At 43.0% G+C, this 13,072-nt stretch overlaps 2 protein-coding genes across 5 annotated transcripts in view; both read right to left on the bottom strand.

The window, feature by feature from the left end:
• Window positions 1-72: 72 nt before the first annotated feature.
• LOC147136579 (protein FAM237A-like) lies at window positions 73-2,267 on the bottom strand. The gene is given in 2 exon segments (XM_086052457.1): window positions 73-176; window positions 1,907-2,267. Coding segments are annotated over 2 exon segments (465 nt in total).
• A 3,457-nt stretch (window positions 2,268-5,724) lies between these two features.
• adam23b (ADAM metallopeptidase domain 23b) overlaps window positions 5,725-13,072 on the bottom strand; it is a 35,285-nt gene continuing 27,937 nt past the window's right edge. The window contains exons 25-27 of one of the 4 annotated variants that reach the window (XR_015089670.1): window positions 11,746-11,836; window positions 10,875-10,965; window positions 7,205-7,239 (exon numbers count right to left, since the gene is read on the bottom strand). Coding sequence is in view for 3 of the 4 variants with exons in the window: in XM_086052366.1 (XP_085908492.1) it covers window positions 7,194-7,239; window positions 11,746-11,836 (137 nt within the window). In the remaining variant the exon portion in view is untranslated. Of the gene's footprint in view, window positions 7,240-10,874; window positions 10,966-11,745; window positions 11,837-13,072 lie in introns of all 4 variants that reach the window. The other 3 variants (XM_086052366.1, XM_086052365.1, XM_086052367.1) reach the window with 3 other exon arrangements.

The raw sequence follows: 13,072 nt of genomic DNA, 5'->3' as shown, positions 1-13,072 counted from the left end.
AAGATAGTAAATAAGCAACATACTGTACATCCAGTAAGTAAGTAGTGTCATGGGGTTTTATTGGCGTGTGTTTCAAGTGGTTTAGCTCCTGGTGGTTTTGATGTGACCTTTGTGTCTCACTCGGAAGCTGAGCCACAACCTCCCGTTTGCTCCCGCGCTGTTGAACTTGAACGACTCTGGAGATGCACAAACACACAGAGGTTACAGAAAGATAAGTGTGGTACAAACAATATAACTGAGAACAGTGAACGTGTGACATGATAGCGGAGATGCGTTCACAGCTTGACTATATGAGAATGTATTGAATTTGAGTTTCACAGGCAACCGCAGCTGCTTCTGTATATGCACATCTGCAAATGCAATATTTATTGATCTTTATCCCAAGCCAATATAAATATGAAAAGTGAGGAGTCCATTTATATTGAGCACCCTCTGTACTCTAATACCCCATAAAACAATCCAGTGCAATCAATTTCCTTCAGAAGTCACATAATTAATAAACAGAGTGCAACTGTTGTGATTTTATAATGTTCTGAGAGGCCTCAGCGGTTTGTTAGAGAACACAAGTGAACAGCATCATGAAGACCAAGGAACAGGTCAGGAATAAAATTAAGGAGATGTTTAAAGCAGCAGCAGTGCAGGTGTTAGAATGAATGGCCCAGTCAAAGTCCAGACCTAAATCCCACTGAGCATTAGTAGCGAAATTTGAATATATCTGTTCACGGATATTCTCCATACAATTTTGCTGAACTTGATCTATTTTGCAAAGAAGAATGACAAAAAATGTCAGTGTCGAGCTGTGCAAATGTTAGAGACAAGATTTGCTGCGGTATTGCAGTGAAAGGTGGCACGACGAAGAATAGACGCAGGTCGGCATAAGACAAAAGTGCATCACATTGTTCAGATTTGCGTCAAATTTTGAAAATGATCATTGCCATGACGCTTTACAACATGTGCTACTTGGTGTTGGTCGATTACATGAAATCTATAAAAAAAAACATTTACGTTTGTGGTTGTAAGGAGGCAAAATGTGAATAAGTTCAAGGTGTATAAATATTTTGATTCTAATCAGTCTATCAAATTTAATAATATTCACCATCATCTTCATCAGTTTTAAGTGTCAAAACATTAAAATAATTCAAATAATCATATTTGAATATTTCATTGTATTTTTGAAAATATTAAACAGTTTTGCATCATTCTGAAGTAACTGAATAAGATGCAGCATTCTAATCAACCACACTGACTATACCGGATATTTGTGTTAATATCTTTTAACACAACAGTCTTTAGCCTACTGTGAGTTTCCAGCCCATTCAACAAAGCGCACATCACTTTTGAGTGTACATGTCCATATCTGAGTGGACATACAGTATTGTATTATTAATGAATTATGTCCACGCAAGCTCAAAAGTACCCTGTCCAAATTTCAGGTTATTTGTTATTTGTTGTTGAATGGGTATATTTTAACTGGAAATAACACAATAGGCTAAAGACTTTAAGACGTTGCTATTGGAAATCGGAGTTTAATAATAATTATACTGTCAGAGGGGTATTCATTCAACAATTTAATTTCTATTGTGGTTGGAGTATATTACTGTGAAAAGTGTCATCATGGTAAAAACAAAAATAGACAAAGGGTTAATAACAATGTGAATCGAAACTGAGGATTATTTTTGATCATTATTATAATTTTAAAGTGCTATTATTGCAACGGTACCATTTTAATCAGTATGTCAGCCATTATAATAAGAGCTGGACTACAAAAGTTCAACAAAAGTAACATTTAAGATTGACGCGATTTTTTTTTTTTTTTAATTAATTTGTTGGATTAAAAAAAGTATGTTTGTTAAAAATATTATTACGAACGACTGTTACTCTTCTTGTAATATGATGCTATACTCACTGTCCGTGGTGAGCGAGTGCACGTGTCTCCGTCCGAGGCCGTGGCTCCTGGACATGACGCAGTCCAAGTAGATTTCCCAGAAGACCCGCGCCAGGTCCCAGAAGAGAGCCTTGTAATTGCCGTTGTCCGACGCCCGCAGCACCTCCATCAGGTCCCAGAAGGCGGCCACCGTGTCGGCCAACCTGGGCGAGCGCATCTCCAGGAGCCGAGCCGACGCCGAGTCCCAACATTGCGGGTCGGCGCGGGGCACCGTCAGGGGGTCCACCTGCCGAGGGTCCACCTGGCCGTGGAGGGGCACCGCACACACGCAGCTCAGCACCAACACTGTGGTCGCCGGCTTGTTCAGTGCCAGCGGGGACATCTGCGGGGGAGGGGTTGGCGGGGTTGGGGGGGGGGGGGTCAGGGGGGTCGGGGGCATTGAGCACCACAGGCCACCATTTGGCCTTCTAGAGCGTGACAGCAACCAAACGGACTCAAACGCGAATTGATCACTTACCATGAAAAGTGTGAAGATGACAAGTGTTGATGGAGAATCTCTTTGAACCTTACTGACGTCACTGCCTTGTCCTTTAGCAAGAACTACTAGTTGCCAACTCCACGAGGCTCAATTTAAATCAATTGAAGTGAGCGACCATGTAGTCATAATGTAACCAAGGAAGAAAATGAAGGATCAAACTATCTCTTGGGAGGCTGCAACAAATGCTCACATTAGTCAACAAGTGTGAGGGGGGAAAGACAAGACATGCTTACACTGTGACATTTGACGTGTTTTTTAAACATTCTTTCAATAGAAAAGAAAATAATGACAGTGTGCAACTCGAAAAAAATTGGGGACCACTTCCTGCAACTAAAATGCTGTTAATTACAATATTCGTATAGAATTTGAGAGTTGTTGTCAGTTTCTCACATTGGGACATACCAGACATTCAATGACAATTTATGATAACCAAATATCATAGTGTAATGCTTTTGTTTTTATTTTGTCATGGTACAAACGCCTTTAATGATCAGTAATTCACTATGACAAACTACCACAAAAATTAAGTAAATTGTTAAATTAGTACCTCTTGGACGGCATAATTGATATTTTTATTTTATGTGTGTGAGTGTAAAAACATTATGCACACATAAGATCAAATGCACAATGGCCACGTTTTGAGTTAATGTTCATGTTCACTGGTTGAATTAACATGATTTTTTTTCTTAAATGCTATAATGTATTGTTTTTTCTTTAAAAAACGAAAAAGTTCCATGTCCAAAATGATTCATAACCAAGCAGGTGTATCCAATGTAATAATGTAAATACTTACAGACTATGTTAAAAATGCTAATGCAAAAATCGAATACATCTTACAGTGTTTTAACATATTCTTGTGTTATTTTATGCCGAAATACACATATATACACATAGCGTATAGTGTTGCAAACACCTAAAAAAATAAAAATACTACAAACTACAAGCATAATAATAAGCATATTGTTGAATAATCGTCTTGTTGACAGTGTGATTGTTAACATTACCAAATTAATAACCAATCATAAATAATTAGTCAAAATGGTCAATTCTAAATGTAAATTGTAAATCAATACTATAGCGAAGCCCCTGAACTGACTCATGGATTCTAAACTAGCCTGCCAATTAAGACTCCTGTAATTAAATTTGACTCCTAACGATTGATTTACGAACCTCTGTGCGGATTAAAGGAATATTTCAGTTTCATTACAACACAGCATGCGTAGCTCGTTACATCGCCCAAATGGAAGGGTTGAGTCAAGATTAAAAGTGGAGACGTGCAAGCGCAGCGATGTTGCACTAGTTCCATTACCGTGCTTTTACTTAAATGTCAGGAGCATGTGTGACGTCAGGAGTTATTATCTTCACAGTAAGGGGCCAAACTTGAAATGTTCTGCTGCAATTCGTACACAGTCATTCATTACTATGATCATACATTTAAAAAAAACAAAAACAAAAAAAAAAACACACAATCTCACTCCAAAGTATTCCGTTATAAGAAACCTATTGAGGAACAAAATGTAAAGGTAAATTTGCAGTGCCAACAATATGTCATCGCCATCCAGAAAAGCGCTTCCTGATTGGTTGAAAACGGCAAGAGGGTAAAGTATTGATTTTTTGGGAGGACCTATCCACCATTTTCTGTTCAAAAATTCTCACTATTGGAACTGTTTTGAGGTGAACTGAGCTTCGGTTAGTCAAAAGTAGTGTTGCGATGCCATCTAGTGGCATCTTTGTGTCAAGGAACTATTTTGAAGTGAGTTGAGGAGTTTTGTTTGGACAAAAGTAGTGCTTTGCCACCATCATGTGTTTTTTAATGGACAGTTTTAAAGCTTTTGGGAGAGTCGTTAATTCCACACAGATTTTCAACATTGGTGGCAGGATTTGCTACATAATAGCTACAGTATTTCCTGACACAAGATCAACAATTGTGAACCCCGCAGTTCATTATTTGTCCCTCCGCTATATCAGTTTAACCAATCGTTTTTTTATGGGTTGTTACAGTATTCAGGAAAGTCTGAATTTAGAGCTGCAGTCTCGTATCACGTTGTGCCGCAACATGCCAGGCAGCACTTAGGCCTACTGTGATAGGAAGAGGCGGAAAAGATCAACTAAGCTCCAGTAATCGTCTTCAGCGTGTGAATGTGTTCTGTGCTCGCCATGCATACCACCACCTGCACTCTCCATTCCAGCAGTTTTACTATCTGACTAAGCAACCTGTTTTTCAGCCATTCATGGGCGCTGACATTACAGTATGTCGCCCCCTACTGTCGACTGAAATTAACATCAAAGTGAACACACATCCACTACCCATATGCCCCATTGAAGAAAAATCTTGAATATATTTTTTGGGGGCAAAAAATTCTGCACCCTCCAAGTCAACCCAAACATATTTTTTTTCAAGAATATGTTCCCAGAAGTCCCACTAGTTAAAGCACGGCATTTCGATTAATTTTGCGCTTGTGGAATACAAGTTAAGCAGCAAAAGGCACTCGTCTTTAGCCATCTCCGGGGGCGGCCATTTTGTCTTCTGTTGACTGAAAATGACATCGCAACTGCTCACAACGACCAATCACGGCTGAGCTGTTTTCTGAATCTGAGCCGTGATTGGTCGTTGTGAGCAGTTGTGATGTCATTTTCAGTCGACAGGAGACAAAACGACCATCCATTCACCTTTAAAGGCGAAGTCAACTTTTTCAGGAGTATGTTCTTTCCAAGCAAACTAGTTGAAACAAGGCACTCTGATAGATATAGCGTTTGTGGAATAAGTGTTAATCCACTCGTTTTTAGCCATCTCTTGGGGCGGCCATTTTGTCTCCTATTGACTGAAAATGACATCACTACTGCGCACAACGACCAATCACGCCTCAGATTCAGAAAACGCCTCAGTTGTGATTGGTCATTGTGAGCAGTTGTGATGTCATTTTCAGTCGACAGAAATGATAAAATGGCCGCCCCCGGACTTGTCTAAAAACAAGTGCATTTTGCTGCTTAATTTATATTCTACAAACGCCAAATGAATCAGAGTGCCGTGTTTCAACTAGTGGGCCTGCTGGGAACATATTCTTGAAAAAAATATGTTTGGGTTGACTTCCGCTTTAATATAACGAATATGAAATTCAATGGAAAATGTCATTTTTGGGAGCAAAACAGCTCATCTCAAAGACATATCATGTTGATATTGCCCCATTTGTGTACGTAACAGCCTAACGGGAAACCGACATTTTGATTCCGTTTTGCTGTTTACGCCCACGTTTCGGAAGCTGACCAGGAATGCGTTGGAGAAAGACAAAAAGAAGAAGAGTTAAAAGGAGTCAGTGATTTATTGACCAGTCCAAGTGTACATGATGCAGTGAGAGAGGACAGTGGACGAGCAGACGAGACATGGAGGCAACACACCCACCACCATCTGGGGAGGACTACAAGAAGAACCCTGCACGAGGCCTCCATATGTACAGGCACCATTTAGTGTGAACGTGATTAAAAACATTCGATGGGACACACACACACGCGCGCGCGCAGAAGTGCTCTCATTTGCTTTTTCATCATCGTACATATGAATCAGCTCTTTTTGTTGTCGTTGCTTTTTCGAAGCTAAATGAAACAAGGCGAGGGAGCGGCCAAATAGAGAAAAATGATGATTAGCGGAAGTTTTTTTTTTTTTGTTGTTGTTTTGTTTTTTTTTTCAAATTCCACGTCTTATCCCGTTTTGTGCAATATCTCTCCTTTGCATAGTAAATAAAAGTTAAATGGGTTTTTTTCGTTGTTGACATGCACCTTATCTTTTTGTAGCATATTTTCTTAACAGATTCTGGGGGACTCCCATATAGAATTATTATAAGCCCACTATACAGTAGTGATTGCATGCAGCGTTTCCTGTAGACTTGATCCCTACTAAGAGTCTATGAGAGTAAAAGGCGAAGCCGGATGTGGTGACGTGTGGATGGGTGAGCCCTGGCGGGACACGACAGAGGGCAAAGTGCTCCGTGTGCAACATCCATATGTTCATGGTGATTGCTTCTTTGGCTTTTTCTTCAACGTCAATACTGCGACGGGAACGCGCGTCGCGCTTGATCTCCGACATGCTTCTCTTGGACGCCGCGCGGCGAGGCTCCGGAGGTTACATTTTTGGCCCGAAATCGTCATTATTAATGTTTCGATAGCCTGCTAGAAAACATGCTAATGTTAAAATAAATAGATTAAAAAAAGAAAAGAAAAAAAAAAGTCAGTGGAAAATCATTTCAAAGCTGAAAATACGGAAATTATCTACAAGTCCACCGTCACGTCGTCGTTTTCTCCCCGCATTTGCTTTCCTTTCTCTTTGGAAGGACGCGTTTTTTTTTTTTGCTGAATATTCACAGCTTACGTAGCCATGCAGAGCCCGTGGGGAAGGTGCTCTTCATGCCAGAGGGCCAGCAAGCAGCGCTTGGACGTGTAAAGAATCATGCCAGGTGTCCGAGCACCTGCGCACCGGCACTGAAAAGGGGAGGGCGCCAAAGGAGCTCTGTCATTCTACAGATCAGGCTTGCGTGTGATGAGTGGTGTGAAAAGGCTAAAAGGTTGCGCGTGTCTAATGTCACTACGATGGAATTTGTTAAAATGTCCACTATATCTTTTTTTTTGTTTTTGTTTTTGTTTTTGTAATATATATTATTAATATTCAAGTAAGTCTAATGCCAAAAGTCAGCAGCAATAAGTGCAGTCCAGCTCTCAGGCCGCCAACTCAGGAAGCCTTGGAGGAGTCCGTCTGTGACTGGCGTCCGCCCTTCACCGTTAAATGGCTGTGGCGTTGGGGTCGTACCGCCGCTTCTTCACATTTCTTGCAAGGAGACAAGAAACACGCGTTAGCGTCCACAAACTTCACATCCGTGACACGACCGGTGCAATATGGAAGTGCAGCCGCGATCTTCCGCCTCGGTAATCGAAAATTAGTGAACAATTTGGAATTTGTGGGGTTTTTTTTTTTTTTTTTTTTTTTTGCATATTCACAATTCGTTTTTTAGAAATTCATTTAATCGGGCAACCTATCCCATTATTTGCCCAGCGCTCAGGCCAAATCCACGTCTAATATAAAAGTATTGATTTGGTGCCGAGGAATTATGAGGCGTGTCAGAAAACTTTCAGGACTGGTGGCCCAAACGAGCTTTGAGGGAAAAAAAAAAAAAAATTACACAGAGCTAGGTCCGTTGATCGAGCACGGTGATATTCTTATCGGCCAGGAACTGTCAGATGCTCACTGCGTTCATGCTGTCATGGTAAAGCAGCCACAAGTTTTCAGGCCCAAGTGGCAGGATGTTGTTGTATATGTGCTGGGTTTTTAAATATATCTTTTGTGACACCAGTTGTGGAACCTTTCTGACATACGTCGCATGTTGAAGTGAGGGGAGGAGCTTAAGAGCGCTGTCCAATAGAAAAGCAGGGCTTTGCCACTATCTTGCAGCAGCTTCGGGCAATTATAAAACGTCTTAAAGTGGAAATCACTACACATTTTTTTTTCAAGAATATGGTCCCAGCAGGCCCACTAGTTTGAAACACGGCATTCTGATTAATCTTGCGTTTGTGGAATATGAGTTAAGCAGCAAAATCCACCCCTTTTTAGCCATCAGAGGGGGCGCTCCATTTTGTCACTTCTGTCGACTGAAAATGACATCACAACTGCTCAGGGCTCAGTTAAGGACCAATCACGGCTCACCTGTATTCTAAAGATGAACCGTGATTGGTCGTTATCTGAGCAGTTGTGATGTCATTTTCAGTTGACAGAATTGACAAAATGGCCGCCCCAGAGATGGCAAAAAACGGGTGGATTAACTCTTATTCCACAAATGCAATATTAATCAGAATGCCTCGTTTCAACTAGCGAACATATTCTTGAAAAAAAATGTGTTTGAGTTGATTTCCGCTTTAACATTGTCAACAAACTGCAACAGTTTTGTATTTTCTTATGTGGCCGAATCAGTATTCCCCAACCTTTGAGCCAAGGCACATATTTAACCATTAGAAACTGGGTTGACTTCCCCCTTTAAGGGAGCAGAGTCCTTGTCCCGTACGAAACGCTATTTTTCTATTGGACGAGGCTATGGCCTGACTAAAGGAATCTTCACTTTAATGCATGGCTTTGGCCTGAGCATAAAAACTTGGTAAATAAAAAAAAAAAAATAGGTGAGTTTTTCAATGAAGTATGGAGGATAGGTTAACAAAGTAAAACAACGAGAGCGTGTGAACTCTCATATGAGGACTGAAATCGGATCAAAATACAAAATGGAGACAGAAGTCAGGCAAAGGCCGCTCCATGTTGACCAGCGCATCTCGACCGCAATGAGGCGCACGGAGGTGTTGACTTTCGCAAACCCTTTCAGTTCCATTCAATTATACCGAATTGACTTTTCACAAACGATCACACTCGTTCGAGTCGCAAAATGCTGCGAAACCTTCGAAGGTCTGCGAAAGCGAACAAACCCGCGCCGGCTCCTTGCGCTCAATCCGAGCGCGCATGCAGACGGAAGCTGACGATATCTTATCACCAGTCGCGAAAAGAAAGCTGACATACAATCACAGTCGATTCCAAAGGGGTGGGGGTGTGGGGGGGGGGTCGTCTGGGGGCGGGGAAGACATCAAGAAAGAGCGGCAACGGCGGCGGAGGCGGCGTCGTCGGCAACTACCACAAGAATGGCACAGCAACGAAAAAGGACAACAGGAGTGATGCACAACCTCCCCGTACTGTGGCTTGCTGTGGGGGCTCCTAGCGTTCGTCGTGTCATGCGCCCGATTCAACAGATGACCCGTTAAGGTCCGACTACCGCTGTGTTCGGTGTCATGCAGTGCAACGCGCCGCGTGTGTGGATACCGGGCTCTGGGAAGCGGGCGGCAATGGCGGCCGGTGGAAAAGGAAGTGGGCGGACGCGCGGCCCGGCGTGGGGTGGGGCGGTGGGGTCGGGGGGGGGGGAGGGAGGTGCGGGCGGGGGAGGTTTTCGGAGCAGGCCGCATCTGCTCTGTAATGGGAGCGTCACCTTCGGACGGTGAAGGTTTGAGAGTTTGCCCTCCGCCTTCCCTGTGAACCTTTACCAAAGCCGAGTGAACGTGCACAAATGTCAGTCAGACAGTAGCGTCTGCGAAGACCCCCACCCCCCCCCCCGCCCCCCACGAAGGTGGGACAAGATGTCGATGTTGTCAATGGTTCTCTGCTGAATCTGAATCGCTGACCTACAAGTTACCCAAAGTCTAATATTTGGGGTGGCGCTGGCTCAAAATATGTACATTTGTTCTTGTCTTTAAATCAAGATCAAGATAAAGAGTACAATAGTATTTATTGCATTAATTTTGCCATCCCCCCCCCCCTAAAATTGGTTGATTAAAATGTATTTATTGTTTTCTAAATTATTTTTGCATTCATTTAATTCATTACATGCTTGGTGCATTGTTTTTTTTTTTTTTCAAAATAATAAAACACAACTATTTGTAAAAAAGAAAAAAATCTTGATATATATATAATATTCCATTTATATATAATATTCCATCCATTCATTATCTGAACTGCTTATCTACAAGATTTTACATATCAAACATAGTTTGAATTAATTTGATTAAATAATTAGCTAATATATGTTTTTGCAAATGACAAAACAGAAAGTAATATTAATATAAATTATATATATGCATCTATATATGCAGCATATCATTTATATTGTATTAAATAATAAAGCATTAAAATAGTGCATTTTTTAAATCCTAAAACCCACTTTATAATTTTAATTTCAGCACATCTTGAGGCTGCCACCTTGTTAAAGTGTCTTCTTTTTTTTTTTTTTTTAATCTTTTAACCTTAAAATGTTTCAACCTGGCGATTGTTTTGTTTTTGAAATGACCTCACATTTGAATTTCACCTGTGGCTGTTCTTACTTAAACCGCTCTAAAAATAAAAATGAGTGACGAAAAAAAGAAACATTAATAACTAAAGCACACCGGAACAAAGTATTAATCTATGATAGGAATTGACTATTTTCCAGACACGCTGTCCCGCACCCATTTGTTTGTTTTGCAAATCCGATGCGGCTGTTGGGCACAAAGGCCCAAGAGGAGGACAAGTAACACATGGGCTGACCGCTTCTCCACACATTCCCTCCAAATGACAACAATTCAATGCCTTTTAACCACCGCGTCATCTTAGCATGCATGTCAAGCACCGGGCTCGGCCCGATCTGCCCGATCAGTTTGAGGTTCTGCCGCAGATCCACGGACGACGTCCTCTCCGCGCTCTCGTCACGCGCGACATGAAACTCGGGCGTTCCGGGGCGGGGGAGGGGAGGGGGCGGGGGGGGGGGGGGTGGGTTTCCCGATTGTCGGCGTCATATGTAGTCGGCGTGCATAGTCTGCAGCAGGAGCTCAAACCCTGGCGTCTAAAAGCAGCGGGGGGATGCTGGAGGTCGAGCAGGAGAGGCATGCGGCACGTCGGCTTACTTAAAACCCCATCCAGTCCCCCCCAGCACTATGGCAGCCACAAGGATGGCTCCGGCGATGGAGCCTATTATTAGATTGGTGGCGCTAGGACCTGCAAAGGGATTATGGGTGAAGAGGGGGGTGGGGTGGGGGGGGAGGGGGAAAAACACATGAGTTCCTACGCCGGCGTGCTGTAGCAATAACATGTAACTACAGACGATTTCCACATGATTACAAGGTCTCGCATGCTCTCCGGCCCCAATCGAGTGTTTTGGTGCCACCGTCAGTGGCCTGCTTGTTGGGGGGGGGGGGGGGGGGGGAGCTTGAGCAACCCATCAAACGTTTGACCAAACAGAGAGATCGCCCATCAATCTGTTTGGTCAAACGTTTGATGAGTGATCTCTCTTTTTTGTGTCGGCCTTGCAGTATGCTTTTCTCAGGGGGGGGGGGGGGGGGGGTCAACACACAGAAAGGTCGGGTCACTTAAGTGGACACTTCTTCTGCTTGTTGTCCATCTAAATGCCCCACATGCCCCAGAAAGGAGAGGATCACAGGAGCAACCACATGACGACTAAGAAGAAGAGGAAGAAGAGGAGGCAGATGAAGAAGAGGGCTGGGAATGGGGGTACACCAGGAAGCGGAAGGGGTGGGGGGGAGGGGGTCGGGGTTGGCAAGAGGAGGTGTCGGGGCGGGATTTCCATATATCAATCACACGACACTGAAAACAACCAATCATAAAGACATGATTATATGGTCATCACCAACACACAAGAAGACACAAAGCCACCGGGACGCACACACGGCGGGCTCAGGCCGGCTCACGAAACCGCCCGCACACTGAGGCACCACTATGAGAGGAAGAGCTGTGAAAGGGTTCAAAAGAATTGCTTACTCTATTCCCCACCCTGTGCCTCCAAAAATCACCCCCAGGGCCAGAATGGTCCCTGCTACTGCCCCTATCAGCCTGTTAGTGGCCACGCTCACTGTGTGGAGGGAAAAGGAGCATGGTTACCACCCTGGCAAAAAGACAAACAGCAGGCCTCTGCTCGCAGAGATCAAATGACGCCCACCCGCCCGCCTCACCTAAACACCCCCAGACAACCCCCCGCCCCCCCCCCCCCCCCCACACCCGCCACCACCCCACCCGCCGTCCCTTAAAACGGATGCGTCCAAGTCCTCTTCCGCAGCTAATCGAGTAAACTAATCCAAATGTGTTGTACAGATGGGGAAAAAAAAAAACAGTTTTAATAACCAGTGGTTCGGAAATTTGAACACCAACTAAAAAAAAAAAAAGTTCCACCATCGCCATCGACGAGAAAATACACTAGCGTTGTAGGGCGAAAGAGATCGTCGAAAACGAGGTTTTGCTCCGAAAAAGTAGTTAGACGCTGTCGGGTGGAAACCGCGTACGTCCAAATATGGGCAATTTCAATTTTTATGTTCTTAAATCGATATTCACTGCCGTTGACGAATTTATTCGTCTTTTCACAGTCCAGCCATTCAATCCCAGGAACTTTTTTTTTTTTTTTTTTTCCAAACATTAGGGTAAAAGGGGGGTCTGAAAATGTCTGGCAGTGAATGAGTTAATGGTCTGTTCCCACGTCACATGTTATTGTTACGCAATAGTAAGCAATGTAAAGTGTTGAAAATCGCTTGAGAACAAATCCTTTACTTGAATGCTCAACGATCTGAGAAGTGTTGGAAAACCTCCCGCTATGGAAGCCAATGCGGCATTACAAGACTGAAAGTCAAGATGTTTATTTTCTTTTTTAGACAATATCGAGTCAAAATAGCTAGGTATGCCTATTTAGTAGGGATGTAACGATTAATCGAAAATGGATTAAAATCGTGACGAATCGAACTTGGACATCTCAGCACTCACAAGCTCTATACAGCAACACCTAACAAAAGACAACATACACCGGTCATTAGAATATACTAATTTAGAGTGCTAAAAAAACGATGTCTTTCTTTTTTTTTTTTCCCGTTCCAGATGCGCAGCACATTTTGAATGTGTAGATGGCGCCAAACACCGTTGCGTATTGCGTTTGTGGATGGCACCACACTAGCGCACAGCAAGACAAGCACGGTAGTGATTTTTTAAAAAATCGAATCGAATCGAAAATCGGGAACTAAAAATCGAAAATCGGATCGGGGCTTCGGTGAATCGTTACATCCCAACTATTTAGTTTAAAATGGACTGCTGTGTTGCTTTGGCG

This window comes from Filicampus tigris, chromosome 14 (genome assembly GCF_054856515.1).
Source record: "Filicampus tigris isolate MCC_2025a chromosome 14, RoL_Ftig_1.0, whole genome shotgun sequence".
Classification (NCBI taxonomy): domain Eukaryota; kingdom Metazoa; phylum Chordata; class Actinopteri; order Syngnathiformes; family Syngnathidae; genus Filicampus; species Filicampus tigris.
Note: the sequence above shows the minus strand (reverse complement) of the source record. Positions and strands in the feature narration are given on the sequence as shown.